This window comes from Nelusetta ayraudi, unplaced genomic scaffold, assembly GCF_046127955.1.
Source record: "Nelusetta ayraudi isolate G7.1 ecotype Tasmania unplaced genomic scaffold, CSIRO-AGI_Nayr_v1 ptg000042l, whole genome shotgun sequence".
NCBI lineage: Eukaryota > Metazoa > Chordata > Actinopteri > Tetraodontiformes > Monacanthidae > Nelusetta > Nelusetta ayraudi.
In genome coordinates this window covers 6869428-6890151 of record NW_027466092.1, presented here as the reverse complement: position 1 = coordinate 6890151, position 20724 = coordinate 6869428, and the positions used below count along the sequence as shown (strand labels likewise).

The following is a 20724-nucleotide window of genomic DNA, read 5'->3' as shown; positions in this document are numbered from 1 at the left end:
TCACACAACAGCTGGAATCCCCAAAGGATGGCTAGAATTGACTGAACAGGCAGCCAACGTGTTAAAGAGCTCTGTAGATTTACGCCAGACTAACTTCTCCCCTCCCCCACCGAGAGGCACAAGTGGAGATGTATTGATGCCGTTGACCACCTCTGACCCGTGTTTATTGCCAGATTGATACCCCCCCCGCCCCCCTGATCGATGTGCCTTTGCTCGCTTTGGGCACCACAGAACTTGCATGCATTTCTGCAGTCCCTCTCATTGCACTGAATGCACACAAGCCTCATTGAATTGTTGTGAGGATTAATAAATTATAATTTGATAAATAAAAAAATATACACTTGTGTAATGTGCCAAATAATACCTTGGATGGATCGATGGCTGGAACAAGGTGAATATTTATATTTGAGATTTAAAAAAAATGTAAACTTAGCCTTCTTAGAGTGTATATTTAAAATATTTATTGTATGATATTTACTGTCAAAGGTCCCATATTTTTCCAGTTTTTAGATATTTTTATTGAAGTGATTTATTTTGTTTCCCTTTGGATGCTGGTGGAACAGCCTTGAATGATTAGTTTAAAAATCAAAAAGCATAGAACTAAATATATAATACTAAACTAAACTAAATAGTGTATTTAGCCCTCTGTTAACAGCTTCCTGCAAAATCCCTGGCAAAACCAATCTTTTGTTGTACCAATGAACTGTTTGGAAGGGAACAAGCACAAGGCAGCCACATGTGGTCTCGGAAGCTGGGAATGTTATCACAAACCCAGAGAGGTGTCAGTGCTCTTCGTGACATCAGAAAATACTAATTTCTGGGAAACTGTGCACATCCGTTCTGAAGAAAAAGGAATTGCTTTTCTCGTTTCTGGGGGGTACATTGAAAGGCAAAGTAAGAGTGAATTATTTGCACAAGACTGGATCTTTAATATTGGAAAAACAGGACACAACAAAATAAAAAAAATGTCTCTTTCTGTTCAATTAAAAGTTGAAATGAAATCTTAAAAATCCTGGAAAAACACGCAGCTCCAGAAGAGGTCTCAGCCTTCCCAATCCTCGTGTTTGTTTTGTCCGTAATGACCCCTGCAGTGCCGTGCATCACTACACCCCAAAATAGGTGAAGTCTGCATGCATTCATGAGTCAGACTCGCACTCTATCTCTGTCTGTAAATGGGTGTTTTTGCCGTCTCCCTCCACAAAACGTATGAATTTGTCAGCTTTGTGCGGGATAAAATGAAGCAGACAGAATTAGGTGAGGTAATACGGAGGCGCTGCCAAGGGAAAGCTAAGAAAGGGGAGGAGTGGGAAGAAGTGCAAGTGCTGACAAGTCACTACAGATTCAGAGCTCCCCTTGGTGGCGTCTGCTGGCACTGCATGGTCAATGTGTGGAAAGCTGCTTGCGTTCGAAGGCTTCGGCTAATCCTCGTGGTTTATGTTTGATAGACAGGCAAGGACACTTGCTTTCACCTTTTTTGATTTCACACACGTGCGCGCCTGCGCGCCTGCTCTGTAGGATCACCGCCCCTCCGCCTTTGCTCTCCCTGACATGATCTACCATCTTGCCAATCTTGTAGACTTCAGTGTTTCCAGTCATCCTTTTCCTCTGGGATTACGCACTCTCTCTCTCTTAACACACTCCAGAAGGAGCAAGGGCAAAGACAATGATGGAAACGCTCACCCAAACATGGAGTGTCTCGGGAATATATACATATACATATCCAGCACACAGTGCCAAACATAGCACATTGTGAAAATAGCTCAAATATTAACTGTGAAATTGCCTGCAGTCAATGGACATGCAAGACAATTCTGTCAATACAAGGCCAAAAAGCAACTAAATGAGATAACATGTTCTTTTTGAACACTGTTGTATGTTGAATACGTATTGATTTAGTGATATTTCTCAATGTGTCCGAGCTTACACCAATACCCTGCAGACAAGAAAAAATAAATAAATAAATAAATAAATAAAAAATCCAGTCTCGTTTTTTTGTTTTGCAGAGTATTTTTAGCATTGACAACTGGAAAAATCAACTATAATTTCACTCTGAATACCGAGAAGAGACACCAAAGCCACTGGCGCCACTGTTATTGCACTCAAAACCCATTAGTGCTTTAATAGTGAATTAAAGTCAATCAATCAGGCTGCGTGAGCTGCGCACAGGCAGGAGAGCAAGTACAAACCACAGGTTCTGAGAGAAGTTATCAGTTTTCTCTACTGGCTTCTAGAATTGCCAGAACATTGTGTTTTCAACCTGCGCACAGAAACAGCCGCCACTGCAGTCGAGTTTTATTCCTCATTCAGTGCGAACGGTACAAGATAGCCAAGGATCGTCATGAACTTCATTGAAGATATTTACTCTTAATGGTCTGTTGCTGAAAGTAGGAGGTTAACAAAGAATACGTGGGCTTTGTTTACAATGAGCACATTTGACACCACTTCACCGGAGTTGTAGCAGTTGGACTTGCCGGACCCCTTAAAACACGTCATCGCCCTTGCGTTAGGCCGTTGTTGTTTTGGCCACGCTTGGATGGAATGCATACACACGTGGGATGATGACTTCCAACCCATTGGGAATCACAGAGAGTAATCCCCATCACGGCGGCGTTTTAGCAGGACATGACTTGCCTTGATGTGCAGTGGCAGTGACATCACAGTGACCTAACGGTGAGCTTAACAGGCACTTGCGTCCCACAGGGCAGCGTAGGCAGTCAAAGGAAATATGAGAGCCACTGTCAGGAGGGAGGAAGTGCGCGCTTATATGTGCGTCTGCGTGTTCACAGGGAGCAGCAAGAGAGAGTGAGCGCTCCACGACACAGAGTGCTAAATGAAGTGCAGCGCTGTTGCCTGAGACTAAAGGAATATCTGAGGATGGGTGGAGTGCGGGGAGAGAGATGGTTTATCCTCGACTACAAACACGAGGAACAAAAAGCTCTCTTTTGTTGAATTTCCCCAAAGCAACTTTACAACCAAAAGACTCTAAATTTCTCCCCGTCAAAGAAGTTTGGCGAGTGTCCCGACTGTATTTCAAGAAAGACCCTGGCACTTTTGTAATGCTGCTTTACCTTTGGTATCACCGCTACCCTTTCCTTCCTATTTCATGTCTTGCCGACATGCCTTTGGTGTCCTACTCTTTATCCTCCGTCTGAGAGTATTTACGTTCTCTCCCATCTCTGTGCACACATCCCTCTGTATAATTAGACCTTGGCTGTCGCCGCTGGACTAATGGATGGCTCCAACGGATAGTCCATGTATTTAGTGTGTTGGACACTTGAAGACTCATTTGTCAGCCCGGAGTTCAGCATGAAAGGGCAGGCCTTGATCTGCATCTGGAGCAAGTTCGAAAAAGGTCACATACAGTTCCAATACTTTCCATTTCCACTGTGGCTCCACAGCATTTTTTAAAGGGTATATTTCATTTATCTGTGAAGCTGCATTGAGCTGCAGGACTGTGGGTTATTTGTTTCACTATCCCTAGACTGACGATAGATAGATAATAAGATAGAGGTTAAAATATTGAGGGTGGTAAGTGAAGGTCCTTAAAGTATCCATGTAAAATCCCCTGGGAACAATAAACAAACTTAGTTTTATCAAAGAAGCCAATCATGTTGGTATATTGAAATATCAAGAAAACTATATAACAAACATGTACAATATAGGATTTCACATTGAAGTTTAGATGACGGAGACGAATGATACTAAATCCACAGCGCAGCTGAGGCGCGGGAAGCCCCCTCACAGCTGACAGTGGATCATAAAACACGCAAAGACTTTACAGCCACACAACCGCAGATACAACCCTATAAGGCAAGTCTCGTTTTTCAGTTGAACACTCTCTCTCACACGCACACACACCATCAAATCCACGACGCTCTCCAACCTCGACACGTCTCATGCAGTTACATAGCACGAGCTGCTGCCAGCTAGCTGAGTGCCGCTAACATTAAAGGCGCTGCTGTGCTCTCACGCTGCACCTGAACGCACCATCCCATCCACTGTTGGGAGGTTCTGCAGACGCATAAGCACAGCCGAGTGACATAAAACCGAGAGGAGTGACTTTCCACCCCAGAATGAAAAGCTGTGATTTGAAAAGGGAAAGGCTGATGCTGTCAAGGCTGAGTTGCCGTCATGCTGCGAGAAATTCATCAGGGAGATTCACTGACGATTTATTAGCGCCGTACGATCTTCGGCGTGGCATGTGATCTTCTGAACACGTAATGCCTCATGAAAGGAGGCATTTCCACATTTACTGTTGGGATTTAAAGCATTCATTCAGCATGCGGCAGCTGATGTGCTGTAATCCATGTTGCTAATCATGGTTTTTTTTTTGGGGTGGGAATTATAAATAAAAGGGAATGTTGCTACAGGATGGTTTTTATCCCATGTAAGAGGACAGAATAAGACTGTCAATCCCTCCTTCTCTCAGTCCCTGACTGGCAGGGTGTTCCCTTTGCACTCCTTGTCCTTCTTTCCACCTTTGAGTCTGTCACATGTTCAGACTTTTTTTTCAACCTTTTGCAAAAGAGAGGTGTGAATGGCTGAAATGAATCTCCTTCCTCTCCCTCCCCTTCTTTCCAACCCGACACCACTAAATGTGGAATTCCATTCAGTTTGTCTGCCACTCCTCCTTCCCTCCATTTTCCCTCTGCCTCTCTGTCGGCCATTCTTCCCACCAGCTTGTCACTTAGCAACGGTGTAGTCCAATGTACTGTTGGGTAGCAAATTGTCCTCACTGGATGAATTAACCCTTTTCATATTTTCTGTTACCGTTTCGTGAAGTAATGATCTCAATAGGGTTTCTGAAGTGAAGGTTCTAGGCAGTATTTGAAACATATAGTGCCCTGCTAATATTGTCTGCTGTCAGGTACGACCAACCACAAAAACCACAGAGAGTGAAGGTAGTTCTTAAGCCCTTTGCACATCTCCACATACTTTGTTCTACATACCACCGCTTTCTGCGTGGAGGCCATTTAAGCCCCTTCGACCCCCACAAGGCCACTTTTTCTCCTCCTCCATTTTTTTAGTCAATGGATTGATGGTGGCAGAAAACAGCTTCGAAGTTCTAGCTTGGATCAACACTTTTACCCAGGTCATGCGCACAACCAACTTTAAAAAAGAAACAACACTAATAAAAAAGAATATGCTTATTTTGTTCACAGTGACTTGCTATTTTTTTTTTTTTTTTTTAGAAATGTCGTTGATGCTCTCCTTTCAAGCACCCTGAGAATTACAACCATGCCTCCGAAAAAGGCAAGCATGGTGTGCTTACCCTCACGACTGACTGATCCCCTTGTGGCCAAATTAAGGGTGCCACCCACAGTGCTCAGCGGATTCGTGCGGCAAGGCACACACACAGTAGCAGCAGGAAATTCTATTCAGGGCTCGAGTGAGTAGTGGATTGGTGCGATGCTGTTCATATGATGGCGCACTAACACTGCTGTGATCCTTTTTCGGTTTATTGTCAATGACATTATAAATATTCCCAACTGCCTGCTGTTGCACTTCAAGCAAACAGGTCATAGAGCTGAGTGTTTGTGCAAGACTGGAGATGTGAACCCAGGATGCCTTGTCTATTACGCCTCTAATTATCATCACGTCCTCCCGTTGCTTTTCCCCTGACGTGAATCAGAGGTCAGCACCTGAAACACAACTTCTCCCTGTAAATTAACTGAACTGCACACACCTTTTGCAAAAAAAAGCACAGCCCTGGCTGTTTAATACCCGTGCTGAGAGTGTCTGGCTGTGCATCTGAGGGAAGGAAAACGCCTCATTTGCATCCCATTTCCGCCACATTAGCATATCTGCCTGCATTCCTACACTCAATCACGCATCATCTTCATTTACCACTACCTGCTCAGGCACTTTCATGTTTATTCATCCCTGTGCTTCAGAAACCTATAATCAGATAACAAACGCAGCATTAGCGCATTCACGGGATGGAAACGGATAATAAAATGCATGTGAGACAGAGCTGGGGAGGGCTCTGAATATAAAGATCACAAAATAGCTGCACGCAAAGCTTTGGTAAATTAGCACGCAGGAAAAAGTTGAAGCACCTCAACATGTTCTCAGCTGCTGCTTACTTCTTCACTGATTCCTGATCATCAAAAGAAACCTGTCTTAAAGGTATGCACATAAAAATCTTTATATTCCATACATTTGAAACTATGATATGGATGAATGTTAAGGATTTAACACTACGTTGTTATGAAGACCAGACTACTCAGTGGACCTTTCTGGGGAAAAAAAAAAGAAAAGAAAAGGAAGAAACCTGTCTGTCAAGAGTAGAGGAAATAAAAAAATGTTTGACAGCGTGTCAGCATGTTGACCATCCTCCTGAAGCCAGAGGGGTGCACGCTGTGTGCGTGTTGACCAGACCACCTGATGCAGGTAGCCTTTTCTCTGCATCAGCTGCTGTAGTAGTCCAAAAGGGCGGGGAAGTTGCATTTGGCAGTTGTTCATGCAGTTCATACCACCGTAGAACCTGCTTCTCTGCCCCTGTGCAGCTGCAGTGCAACCCTTTCTCTATCTGTCTATCTACAGTATCTATGTGTCTATCTACCTATCTGTTAGTTATGCTAAGATCCCATATTAGACAATGTGTTCCAATTTTTAACTGTCCACATTACCATTAGCTACTATGACGTGACTGGCTAAGCTGATTGATTTGTTTTCTATTGTCCATTTTGAAATTTTGGTTTCCTTTACAATGTTTCTTTCCTCAAAATTCTAAGTCCTTTTTTGATACGATCTTCACAGATCTGCTCTCCAAGCACTTTCCAACATTAATATGTCTCTGGCTTGTCAATGAACTCCCCTGAAATGAGAGAATGAAAAGCCCATCTTTGTTTCTATCTTTCGTTCATAAATGTTTACTTGCACTCAGACAATTCAACAAACGATACATCCCTTAGTGAGGTCACAGGTGGTACTGATGGCTCTCACAGGTTGTTAGGAACTCTCACTGGAGATCTATTTGCTGGTGTTGCGTTTATTTATTCATAATTAATCCTATGAACGTGCTCCACTGGAGTGCATGATGAAAAAATAATGATCTGAAAATGGGTATAATGTGCCTTTAACAAAGGACAGCTACTTCATTTAATCACTGTGTCTTGGCCAAACATGCACAGGGCAAACTCTAGAGAAAAATCTAAATGGTGTCAGTTCCACGTTACCATGTGGTTTGGTGCACTGGACAGTTAGATGCACATAGTCACCTTTTGCGTGGTTTATTGGAAATCCCTTACAAACTGCACTCTCAACACTTTAAAATCTTTGAAACTTAAGTCCACGGCAACTGTTGCCGCAGCCGCTCTACTTCCTCTCACCGCCCTCAGTGTTCTGACACCTGTGGTCCATAAACAAGACATCACACAATGTTTATTGGATTTTTCTCTTTCATAATTGCAGTGACATTTATTAATCACCTCGAGCTCCGTCCGCCTTTTTCCGCTCCTGTCCAGTCTGGAAGAGGACGGACATGTCTGAACTGCAGTAAACTGCGATGGACACGGGATTGAATCGACCTGTAAAGGCTGTGTAGGCTGAAACCTGGCCTTCCCTCTGTGCGACACAATCATCCGTGGACTCTTAGCCTCACCTGCTGTACACAAATTCTTGTTACTGCCGTGTATAAAAGATTAATAATCATTCATTTTCAATTCCAGGTTCTGCTGCACTCAGGGTCATGGAAAAACTTTAATATTAAGAAGCATAGTTACAACTGGCATACATCTCTCTACTAATCTATTCAGAACATTAAAGTTTCATCTGGTGACAAATTACATCATCTCCTTCCAGACAGTCAGCATCATATTTTATCTTTAAAGACTAAAGCTGGAGGTTACTGGGGGAAATCAAGCCCCTTGGTTTGATTGATGATTAGGAACTGATTTGTGTCACTGATCATTCTCACAAATGATGTCATTATTGTCCTTATATATTCAGCTTATCATAGAGTGCCGAGAAGTGATTTTAGCTTAACTGCAACAAGTATATAAGAACAGGAATCACTCACTTTTCAATTTGGAAATACAACTCATCTATCTTGCTAGGCTTCCAAACAAAACATTACCATCCAGTCTTGATATTCAATTAATTCTGCCTTTATGGTGAAGTTGTGACAAAAGCAAGACTCTGCTGAAAAAAACACAGAAGAAAGAAGAACAGCTACTTAAAGTTGTGAAGCTTAATGTTAAAAAAAAAAAGATTGCATTTTCATTGAAAATAGAAGAACATCAAAAACTGAATTGAAGTCTTTTACCAGTGAACAAAATGCTTTTGCTACGCACTCACTGCTGGATCAGGCAAGAGTTTTGTTTTGAATTGTACCTCATCACAGTTTCTCCCGTTGTGACGTTGACTATTGTACAAACAGCATGGACTCTGGTAACATGACCAACCCCTTAACTTAATTGGAAGTTCCCTCAATATCCCAGATGTTGTATTCAGTTTACCAACTCTTCGTGTTGGCTTTTTTACCATTTGTAAAAAATTATCCAAGGATTTAGCAATTTTTCCATGTTGTGCTCCATATTATTTGGTCGAGCACACGCTTAAATGTCGTACTTTCTCTAATCCTTGACATGAAATCTGCAAGCTTACTGCATTAGCTCTTTTTTTCTACCAACCCGCCTCCCAGAATGTAACGTGTAATGATTCCCCAGGACCATGGGAGCCCAGCAGACAGATACAAACGCTGTTTGTCAGGCCCTGTGGTTGTTTACATGACTGAGTTTTATCTTCCATCTGCAAACATCGGCATCCACAGCCTACATTTTCCCACATGGGTCAATTACAGCGGGGGCGTTTGGGCTGGCGCAGCAGGGGCTCCGGGCCTGTTTGGTTTGAGGCAAAGTTAAAACAAGTACACGAGGAAGGGGATTTGCAAAAAGTCACTGAAATCAGGGGGATGGAAATAAGTCTTCCGGTCTATTTTTATGCTCTTTGCACTCTGGATTCCCCTTTAAAGGATGGAGCTTATTTCCAAAGGAGTTTTTACCCCACAATCACACATTCACACTTGTCATAGGTGGGTTGATGTTTGCAGTACTGTATTGCATTGCGACAGCATCTAAAGTCTTTAGAGTTGACTGCAATGTCCCACCACACTTCAGATTTTTGTTCCTGCAAAAATTATATTGTTGACAATGACAGAAAAGAATAGACAAAAATGAAGTCCTTACTACGTCCCCTGATTTCATAAAGGAAGTAAAACGAAGCAGGAGTTTAAGGAGAAAATTTCATATGAGCTTGCACAGAAAATTCTTGCCTTCCAGTTTCTGCACATATTTATACTCGCTCTCAAAGCTATACAGCCCAGCTCATGACTAGCTATTCATGCAAGATTATGTGGAGACTCTGTGCCTGAAAACCAAATGTAATCTCTCCCGCCCATCCTTTCACTGACTGTCATCATTTTTTCATGTCATTCCAAGGATCATCAGTTGTTAATGAAGGATTTTTTCCCCCTTTTTTATATCCATCCCGAGGCTGTTCTGTCAGTGAACTGATCATCCAGACATGAAATACCCAGAAGGGATTTAAAAAAAAAAAAACTCAGATAACTAAAAATGTTGGATTCAAGCAACCTCTTAATTTCTTTTCCTCTGCTGTTACAGCAGATGAGTCTGTTCCAAATAACCAACAGCCATTGTCGCCTTTGTAAGGGTGCATTGTCTAAATTAATCACTTTCATTTTCCAGCTGCTGGAGCATTCTTTTATTTATCTGCTCTTTGTGTTACCTGGGTTTATTCACTCTGAGACACAGGAGGCAGTGCATTTCTAATGTAGGTGTATAAAATTTTACACCCACCACTGAATCTTACTTACTCTGATAATGGATTAAGAAGAATAGGTGACTGGTGTCAGCAATATATCATGACCTTCGACCCAGAGTGGGTGTGCTGATAGCTTCGAAATGGCCAGTGAGCTCCAAAGGGAGGACTTTGTTTACAGAAGCCACTTAGACTCCCACACAGTCTGCAACTACCAGCGCGCAGGATTCGCTTCCTCACAGAAGCACACCTACCGACCAGTCTGTCACAAGGTTTCAGCCATCTGTAGACACACCATCTGTTGCGTGCTTTCATTTGTTTAAGCTTCATGTCAAAAAAAAAAAGTCCAGGTGTGTCAGAATTTGCAGTTTATTACGCACAAACCAAATTGAAACCAGTTTGAAATTTGCAACCTCAACAAGAAACATGTTCTCATGCTCCTATACCACTTCCACCAAAAAATGCTTTAAATTTAAATTTTCAATTTAATGGGAGTCATCGTCGTTAAAACTGATTTTAATGCACAGGTAACAGAGGAGGGTTGCACCATGGGCGTTGCAGCCAATATATTTCCATGTAATGATTTTCATTTTTTTTCTCAACAGGAAGTTCCAGCACTTTGAAAAAATGCTTGAATGTCTGAATTAACACATTTCTCTCTTCTAGGATCCTGTGGTGTTGAACCAAATTGTCTTTATTAGAGGAGCACAATGAATATATCATATATTTTTTTCTTTTCTTAAAAAACAAATAAATTCATCATAACGTTGCTCGATACAGGCAATGGGGAGGTGGGGGTACAGTGGCGCTACCATGAGGGTTTATCTGTGTGTACCTTCTCATCACTAGGTATTCACAAGCCCCTTAATGAGCACTCGTCACTCGTGCTTCTTGACTCCAACCAGCCCTAAAGACAGGCCGCCATACCTACCAGGCTCGTCCCAACTAGCAGTCAAACCCAGATTAGCTTCTTTCAGAGAACACCTCGACTGCTCTCCCTCCTCCTCCTCTTCCTCCTCCCCCTATCTGCTCCAAACAAACCCCCATCAAACTATTCAAACCGCCTCTGTGGAAATTGATTTGCTAACTCTTGTATCTTTTTTACTAACAGCAAGCTTTCCAAATTCTTCCAATTTCATTGGTGAATTTTCCTTTCCCTTACTTTTGTTTCTTATAATTTCTACGACTAACACTGTGTCATCACGGAATGTGAACCATTTGTTGTTTTTTCTACCTAACTTTGCGACTTACATACTAACAAATGTATTGTTATCCTTTAACCGTTACCTTTTGTTAAGATTTATTTCAATGTAAAACTGTATACAGTTGCTTTCTTTATTTCTTTATTTGGATTCTTTTCTATGGAAAAATAGAAAAAGAGATTTTCGGATTGCAGTTTTTTGTTTGTTTATTTTGCTGTTTAAAGAAGAAGCTGTTTTCTTTTTTTTTTTTTTCTTTCGAAATTTCTTTCGAAAGAAATTTCTTTCAAACCTTTTTGGGGGCTCAGGTATATTTTTGAGTTTAAGGTTTGTCATTATTATTTTTTTTTCTTTCTCCTTCCCCTGTTTTCTCCTGAAGCACGCAGGCATTGGACACGCTATGGTAAACATACTGCATTATATGGTAGATATCATTCTAATTGTCTTATACTTTGGTTTGCCCTGGATTTTCCGTTACCTCTTTCTATTTTGTTTGCTTTTACTGAAAGTATCCGCCATCAATTCCAAGGTAGTCAAAGAATTCCACCACTCTTTTTGTTTTCTTTCAGCCCTCTCTCTCTATATATATATGTTTTTATAATTTTTTTTATTGCCATCCAGTCCCCTCTATCCTGACAATATTTTGCGTCGTCATCCAAAGAGGTCTCAAAAAAGTTACAGAAATTTAGATTTTGAAATTTTTGCAGTTTGATTTCTGACCCCATTGGTTTAGTAATTTGTTGTGTCCCATTTTACTTTAACATCTTCTCCGTATGAAGAAATAAAGAATCACAATGCAATATGTTTTGTCATTTGAGTTTTCAAAAAAAAAGTACACTTTGTTTTCTTTTTTTCTTTTCTACTTTTTTTTTAATGAAACCCTTGAAGGTGGCGTATGAAGCAGAGTTCCCAGGCAGGAAAAAAAAAAAAGTATAAAATTCCAGTGAAAGATAGTAAAAATGGTCAGAATCTCTGGCAGTTAAAGAGCATTAAAAAGATGGCAGCATGTAGACTATGTTGCCCCAGTTGGACCTGTTCAGGGTGTAATGGAGCGACCTGCTATCTGGGCTTGCCATCCTGTGTTTTATGGAGTCATGAAGAGTATTTACAGCTCCTGATTTAGTGGCCAAAGCCTTCACTGTAAAATAGGCCTCAAATGAGGGTTTGATCCCATTAGTGGCCTCAGCTTGATTTATGATGGAGATGGAGCTGTTCCCAGACCTGCACCTGAACACGGTCTCTCTCGCACTCGCACGTTCACTCACTTACTAAAGTGCTTTAATGTGGTTGTTGTCCCTTTGAACTCGGGTGCAGCAATTGAATTTAAAGTAATAATGAAAGCCCATTATGGAAAAAAGAGATAATAAAACATAAAAAACTGCTTTATGAAAAATCCCAGGAACATTTATTTCCACAAATTTGACGCTAATGTTTTTTTGTGGGGTTTTTTTAGGGTTTTTTTTGGGGGGGGAACACTCCTAAATGTATCAAAACCTCATGGTAAGATATTATCTCCATCTCAATATTGACAAATCAATAGCAGACTATTTTTTGCAATATTTAAAAAAAATAATAATGAGTGAGTATTCAGCCTTGCTCAACTATTAGAGCTCAATGAATGAGAATGATGTCCTCAGAAGGGCTTATGGCATTTCCCCTCTCTGAGTTAGCGTGGCTGGGAGGAAAGCGAGATGTGGGGTATATTTTATCCTAGAACACATATCACTTGGAACTGTCACCTTGACATTGAGAAACTGTGAACTTAACAAACATGTACATCCTCCGATCACTGCATTTATCGTAAAGCAATGAAGCTTTCACTGGACTTTTAACGATAGCTGTATGCTCCTTGGCCCAGACTTGAAATCTCCCTGCCTGGGAAAACTGACTTGTGTGCGATTAACCCCTCATTAACACTAACACTAACTTATATTTCTTATTATTTACTGGCCTCACACCTTGCATGAAAATAATGAACCTTATTCCCAATTTTATTTATTCTAAATGTATTCTGGAAGATACATTCTGCATATATGTATATGTATATATTTTGTTGAAAATATATACATACATATATCTGTTATCCAAATTCAGATAATATGGCCATATAACACTGACCCACACGTTTTTTCTGTTGTTTTCTTTTATTTATTTATTTTTCTTCCCCCCCGCCCCCTGCAAATTACTTATCTTGGTTTAATTTTAAAATGAACTAACTAAAATGAATAATGACCTCACATCATATCTTGCTGACACAAACAGCGGAAAAAGTAACGCGGGAGGACACTTTTCATTTTCTTGTTGAATAGACGATTGATGGCCCACGAAATAAATCTTCCCAATCCATCAAAATGTATGAGCTTTGAAAAAGCTGAGGCAAGTGTGCAAATAGCTCATATCTGATCAGGATTCAGATAAAAGTGATGGAACAATTTCAAACTGGAACATCAGGGTGGGAAAATGTGGCAAATTTCCTCCAAAGGATGATGACTGAGCTCAAGTACACATCTCGGCCAAGGCGGTGAGATATTACACGCAATCACCGGGAGAAAGTTTTCTCTTCACCAAGATGGGGATGTCCTCCCCTTAATTTTTCCCATTCTTTAAAAATCCCTCTCATTTCCATAAATTTCATATGTGATTGAAAACATTGACCTTACCCCCCCCCCCCTCATACCTTCTAAAGTTATTCAGTGATCCTCTACCCTTTTTGCATGCTTCTCTTGGCTGCAGCTTCACATCATATCATCCCTCAGTACACCTGCCATGACAACTTTCTTCTGTTGCTTCCATATTAAAAAAAACACACACATTGAAAGTCTTCCCTCTTTTTCTCCCATTTGTGTGGTGATGTGGTGCCCTGCCATTACTTTTCCAACACCTTCCCATTTGCTGCATCTTGCCAGATGTTATTTTTCCGTCTCTTTGTTTAATAGCAGTGTTTTGTCTCATGAAATGACCACCCTCCCCCCATCCCCCCGCCCTTCCTATCATCCCATTCGAGCGCATGGCTTGTCTGTGTCCCCTCCCCCTTTCAATCCCCTGTTGGCTTGGATGAGTTCATGTTGTTTCCTTTTAACCAAAACAAACCCTGGTCACATGATAACACATTGGTTCAAATCTGGACCTGGTTTGAGCAATCAAATTGCAGAGGACTTTTAAAGAATCCTCACATACCACTTGCGACTAAATTTACTAAAACTTTACTAATCTACTGTTTGAATCAAACCTTCGTTGTAACTGTACTAACAACCATTTTTGTGTCTGACTTCCCCTTACTGACAAAAATACTAACCAATTTTGTTCACCCCCCTTTCACAACTTTTTGAAATATTCTTGGCACAAATCAAATTACTCCCCCTTCCAACCTCCCCAACTGCATCTTGGCAACTGTTGCCAAAAACCCTACTCACCCCTCCCGATGCTCCTCAGTTCGTTAGCTTTTCTGTCTTGGACCTGGACGAGAAGCCACAGGATCCAGGGGTTTGGGTCAACAAATCACTGATTCCATATTTACTGCTGGAACTTCTACAATACACAAGGCCCCTTAAATGCTCAATGACAAGCTGCCAGGCATCTATCAAAGTCCACCTTTAGGACCCTTTCCTTTGTCCGTGTTGCCTTCCTGAAACATCCTCCCCTTTCATGCCTGAGCACCTGGGCACTGCTTGTGTCTTTTATTGCAAGCTTTCAAACTGTGATGTATTAACTCTAAAATATAGCACATTGATTCTCACTTGGAAAGATCTCTGAGATCAAACGCGTTGGCGGCAAGGGTAAGTGAAATGTGTTCAAGGTAAGCCCCTCCTCCTCTGGTGAGACAGACGGGGCTGTATCTGTCAGGAGAGCTGACAAAGAAACTGCATACTCCCAGAGAATATGAAAATAAATAAATAAATAAATGAATAAAACCGTTGGCTCAAGGAAATCAAGCTAGAACCACTCAGGACCCTCATGAGAATATGAATGTGAGTGATGGGCCTCCACTCAGCTTTCTTTTTGGTCATTTTATAGATTTATTTCAATGATTAAACTTCAAATTACGTAATGTATTTTTTTTTAGGACAATTGTGAACTTCCAAGACTTGTTTCAGAAGCCCTCGATAGTGCCTCAGTTAACACTTTAGAATTCTCACTCAAGTTGTCTTTGGAACTTGTTAAATTACATTACAGAGATATGTTTTCAAAGTATTTGCAAGTTCATGCAAATTCATTTCAAGTCCCCATGAATGTATAGTTTTTGTGCAAAGTATCAGATTGCTTTAAAATATATTGTTTTCTATTTCATTCTGTGTGTGATAAGTGTGGTCACCGTCATCCCCACATACACAGTTGGAAACATGGTCAGATCCTTGTTTGCTCGCTGACATGGAGATGCTCAGCGAGGGCATTGAGTTGCCATCGGCCCCAAAGTCATTAAGTCAGATTTGGTCAATGAGCGAGCGACAAGCTGTTCATGCTGAGCGTAGGGCACAGGTAAAGTGCCTCGACTGCAAACTATTGAAAGGCCGGTATTTATTGAATATGATTTGAGAAAAATAGATATTATTTTTAGTAATACTACTAATAGCAGTAGTAGTTGTACCTGTTATGGTGTATTGCCTACATTCTTCTGGTGTTGCACAAATATGTTCTGGGAGCTATCAAAGATAAGGTTTAGCTATTGTGTGTGTGTGTGTGTGTGTGTGTGTGTGTGTGTGTGTGTGTGTGTGTGTGTGTGTGTGTTGGATGAATATTCAACTGCAGCTGGGCAAATTGAATAAGTTTGCAGGAGCCAACTGAAGCAAAGATTTGGCTTTGTGTTACAACCTGAAAAAAGTTCAGTTTTACCGGCATTCTGCTTTTATGTACGTCCTATTTTTAGTGGGTTCTTTTTTGTCTTGGTGGTGGTTTCAAGTTCAAGTTATTTCTTGTTTTATAGGGAGATGAAGATAGAAGAATGTTTTTCCTTTCTATACTGAGAGCTTAGCCTTTTTTGGGAATCCTTTAAACTCCCTTCCTAACTTTGCAGCTTGTTGCCAAGAATGTCCCACTATTTCCTCCGTCAGCCTTTAATATTAACCACTGTGGCCCTTCCAGCTACTGATGCAAGTGTGTGTAATCTTACCGAGTGTGGACAAAGATGCATCGCAGACTCCTCCAAGGAAGCTGAAATATATTCATATGATTTATTGTTTTAAATGCACTTTTTTCACTGTGCATTTCATTGTCTTTGCCATTCTTGGAATAAATTTATGTCACAACCGGTGAACTTTGTAGGTGTCTGGCAGCTAGCTTTAATGTTCTCATTGAGCTTTCATATCCTTTTGATTTATCTAAACTCATGTTTAATCTGAGCCCCCCCAGTTTGCCCCCCAAAAAACTGTGATATCCCCTGCCAATACATTGCCACATCTTCCAGCAGTAACATACAGTTTCTACCATTAAGCTCCTAAAGCAATGCACTGATCTTGAAGTGGAATAACCTCATGGGTACTTCGCTCAGGCTGCAGCTTACAGTTACCATTTGAAAGTGGCGTATGTTGTGCGACTTCTGGCCCCCCTCTGTCTCTCCCAGCTATGTGGAAGTTCTGCGTCGTCACTCAGGAAAAAAAAAAAAAATGTCCTGCTGCTGCTAAATCCCTTCAACCAAACAGCAGTTGCAGCTTCAGATCCTTTCAGCCAAAAATATGACCATTCTATCCCACCACGTTGCAACAGCAGACATAAAAATGGGTTGTACGGGAAGTACGGCAAATAAAAAAAAAATAAAATAAAAAAAAAAAGGTGTAAAGAAGAAAACGGTAAACACTCAGCTGTGGGGCGCCTGATCTCTTGAGTGCAGTTGCTGTGCAGGTTTCTTTTCAGCTTTACCTCTCGAGACTATTTTGAGGCCCAGTTTTTCCATATTTTATTTTATTTTTTTTTACATTTCTAGATTATTTCATTAAAAACAGCCCTTAACATTTCAGTGATGCGCTGTGCAGCTTTGGCGTCAATGTGCAAGTACTGCCATATGCAGCATGTCATTATACTGAGCTGGGATGTGAAGTTAGACCTTGGGAATTTAGATGGAGATTGCTCGCTTCTCTTGATTGTCTGGAAAGGTAACGACAAACATATGGCCGTGGACTTGGCTCCCTGCGGCGCTGTGCTGAAGCCGTGCAACAGCTACTCAGAACAGCAGCTGTTGGAGGAGACATGAGCGTTTTACTTTCACCTGGGCTTTGTTAGGATAATTGAACAGTAAATCGGTCACTTATGCTGAGATTGCTTCTGAATAAACGAGCATTATTTCACTGGCAGCCTGCGTAAAAAAAAGGTAGCCGCGCAAAAAGCCAATTTAGCCATGCTTATCGACTGTGCTTCCAATTAAAAGCATGAACATACGGTGTGATTGTTTGCTGTAATGACTTTTGAGGTGGCAAAATGGCTCGTTTCGAACTTGTGGAAGTAAATGTCTATAGCATTACGAGACAGTAAAAGAGGCGAGTAACCTCGTTTGGCGTACATGTTTGAAACCGACAAGACGAACAAACCTAAAACCACCTTTTTTGAATATCAAGCACAATTTTGTTGAATATAAAAGAAGCTTCTTTTCTTCCATGAATGTCTTGGAATTGGGAATTAAGTATGTTAAATAAAGGAAAGCCTAGTCTATGGCTAGCTTAGCCTATCAAGTAATGTCAAACGAATTATTATTATTATTATTATTATTGTTATTATTATTATCATTATTATTATTATTATTATTATTATTATAGCAACTGCACTCTAGAGTGATAGCCCTCACGCTGAATGGCGCCAAAAGCAACCAACCAAACGACACCACGCAGGGCACAGCCTCACCTACTGGCGTTTAATCTGTTTCCTTCCCTGTCTCTCCTCCTCGTTCTTCAAATTTACCCCTTCTCTCTTAAATCTATCCTCCACTGTCTATCCTCATCCGTCTCTGTCGGGCCTCGCCTGCACTAGGTGACCATCTCAGTGGATGGTATACTCACCACCACTGGCTATACTCAAGAAGACTACACCATGCTGGGCTCCGATGACTTCTTCTACATTGGGGGGAGCCCAAACACGGCAGACCTGCCCGGCTCACCAGTCAGCAACAACTTCATGGGCTGCCTTAAAGACGTGAGTGGTTATTATTATTTTCAACATATTCTACATCATGTAAAGTTAATTAGTGCTTTGTTTGCATGGGGGGGATCAGTGAATGCTTTGAAATGTATTGCTGAAATACATTTGTACTATACGGTGGTTTGGATGGCTGGACCAATCTAAAAATGTATAATAATATTCATATATGATATTTGTGCCAACATTGGTGCTGATGTTAGTTTTAAATGGGATGGAAACGTTAGTTGAATGTCCTCTTTATTCTTGAGTAGTTTCTAATTTAACTTGCCAAAGTTTGATCAAATCATAGACACGTTCGTGCCAGGGCCACTCCTTTCACATCTTGCACAGTTTATAGAGCTGTGCAAGATGTGAAATTGTGCCATCACATGACTCAGTGTTGTAAAGAGATGCCACTCCTCACTCTCACCGTTTATGTGCCAGAGAAACATGTGTTCCCTTATGACCGATGCAATCACAGATCAATCCCCCCCACCCCCCCTCCCCCAAATGACAGTGTGAGTTTCTTGGTCATTTTGCCTTTATGCGAGAGCTGTGCCAATTATCACTGAGCAAATTATACATCTGTTCAGACAGAGTTCCTGTAATCCAAGGTCTATATATGTGTATTTTTTTCACACCATGTCACTTGCGCGCAACATGAAGAAACGACTGCCATTGTTCATACCATCTGGCTTGTAAGAAAATTACAGTGCATTTCAAAAACATACTCATGTACACACTGCACAGCGCACAAGGTCTACGATGGATATGAAGAGCATGGTTCTAATAACTTAGTTTCTACAACTTTTGAGGAAAATATTTTTTCCCCCTACGAGTGCCTAAATTTACAACTGAACAAGTTGTCAAGTGCACCAATCACAGCTTAAAGTATTATGCCCTTGTAAATTTAATGACTTGTATAGAGGCGACGCAACATGGTGCCGTCACATTTCCTCATAAAACCATGCTGATTGAATAAGTAATTACTTTTGCCATCACTTTTAATGGATCTCACAGTAATCACCCTATCTCTAACTTAATTATGCAGAATTACATTTTCATTATTTGGGTTGCTATCGCAGGGATCCCTAGTGGGTCTTAAACTTCCTAAGGCGTTTAACTATCCTCTCTCTCATCAAGACAAGGCTGGATTTACAGTCGACTTTCAGGGCACAGCGGAAGGGAGGGCTTAGGAGCAACAGAGAAAGCAACAATGTTAGAGCTGCAATAACAAACAGAGGGGGATATGACAAAGGAGTATGTGCTTTGAGGCACCTATCCCTCAAACAAATACGAGAAAAGAAAAGAGATGTATAATGGGACTGTGCAGTGCAGACAAAAAAAAAAACAACCCAAAAAACAAACATGGCTGCAAAATTGAAAGCTTTGAGCTCACGACGAGACCTGGTTGAGAACGAATGTGGAAAGCTCTAAATAAATCCAGGAGAGACGTGTTGTTGCAGCAAACATCCAACACTGGCATTTCATGTTTGACCTTCCACCAAGGGCTGCCCTTTTCATTTTGCAGCATTGCTTTGGGTCAGTACCGCCAGACATGGCTCGCAATATGGAATCACAAAACCTTAGAAAAAAAGTTGCTTTCCTTAAATCATAGCAGACGGTTTGCTGACAGCATGAGGCAGCTCCTCATTTTGTCTGTGCGGGGCTCACAGGAGGTGCAGATTCTTCACACTGCACTGCTGATTCCAGCTTTAGTAAGTGTACACGTTCTGGACACTGGGTGATGTCGCTTTGAGTTTTGTCAACAATTTAAAAGCCCTTCCTTGTCTACACAATGACATAAATAATGGCTGATTCTGTTTCACAGGACTATTTTTGTTTTACATCATTTATACCCTCTGACCAACCCGCTACTCTCCGGGTACTCTTGCTTCCTCCCACAGTCCAAAAACATGCACGTGAGGTGAATTGGGAACTAATTTGGCCAGAGGAGTGGATGTGAGTGTGAATGGTTGTTTGTCTTTATATGTGGCCCTGCGAGAAACTGGGGACTTGTCCTGACCGTAACACAGTCTAAAGTTCGCAACTTATATATGATTCTTCTTACATTTTTGAAAGAAAAAAAAAAGAAGATGATGATGTTACTAAGTCCCCACTGATGAGGTTTTGTATTAATAATACATATCTCAGGGCTGTGAAGAACTTCCCAGAAATGGGTAAAGTCTATCCAGTGTGTCACCTGTTTGTTCCTCTTTTCAAAAATTGTGTGCCAAAACAACCAATTCTGGATATCAGCCCTTTGTGCTGTCACAAGTGGCACTGATACTGGATGGTGGCAACAAGTGTGTTGCTGCTGTCTTTGACATTCAAGCAACTGTTTTGTCTTGTCCCTTGGAAGGTCCAGCAAAGCTACAGGCGTTGTTTTCTAAAAGCTCTAAAACAGAAGGCTAAATCTGCCACTTTATGGACTTGTATTGGGTTTTGGGGATCATTAATTGTGTAAGGCATCTCCACTGGGAACTGTAAAAACTAGAGATCTCAAAAGGAGTACAACACTGGGCCTTTAATCAATACATTCAATCATCAGGAGGAGACCTCTGGCTCTGTTTACTCTCCACTGGTCAGAAAGAACAAGTGTAGGATCCAGACATGAGCCTGCAAGACTCTGCAGATTACT

General features: G+C 41.1%; 2 protein-coding genes across 9 annotated transcripts in view; one reads left to right on the top strand and one right to left on the bottom strand.

Annotated features, from left to right (window-relative positions):
- The window catches only part of nrxn2b (neurexin 2b), a 488522-nt gene that overhangs the window by 153789 nt on the left and 314009 nt on the right, over nt 1–20724 (top strand). For 4 of the 8 annotated variants that reach the window (XM_076033937.1, XM_076033938.1, XM_076033941.1 and 1 more), the window contains exons 5-6: nt 11362–11385; nt 17937–18098. In XM_076033937.1, the coding sequence (XP_075890052.1) occupies nt 11362–11385; nt 17937–18098 (186 nt within the window). The remainder of the gene's footprint in view (nt 1–11361; nt 11386–17936; nt 18099–20724) is intronic. The other 4 variants (XM_076033939.1, XM_076033942.1, XM_076033936.1 and 1 more) reach the window with 1 other exon arrangement.
- The window catches only part of LOC142893397 (mitogen-activated protein kinase kinase kinase 11), a 395948-nt gene continuing 390899 nt past the window's right edge, over nt 15676–20724 (bottom strand). The window contains exon 11 of the mRNA XM_076033946.1: nt 15676–15722. The gene's annotated coding sequence lies outside the window, so the exon portion shown is untranslated. The remainder of the gene's footprint in view (nt 15723–20724) is intronic.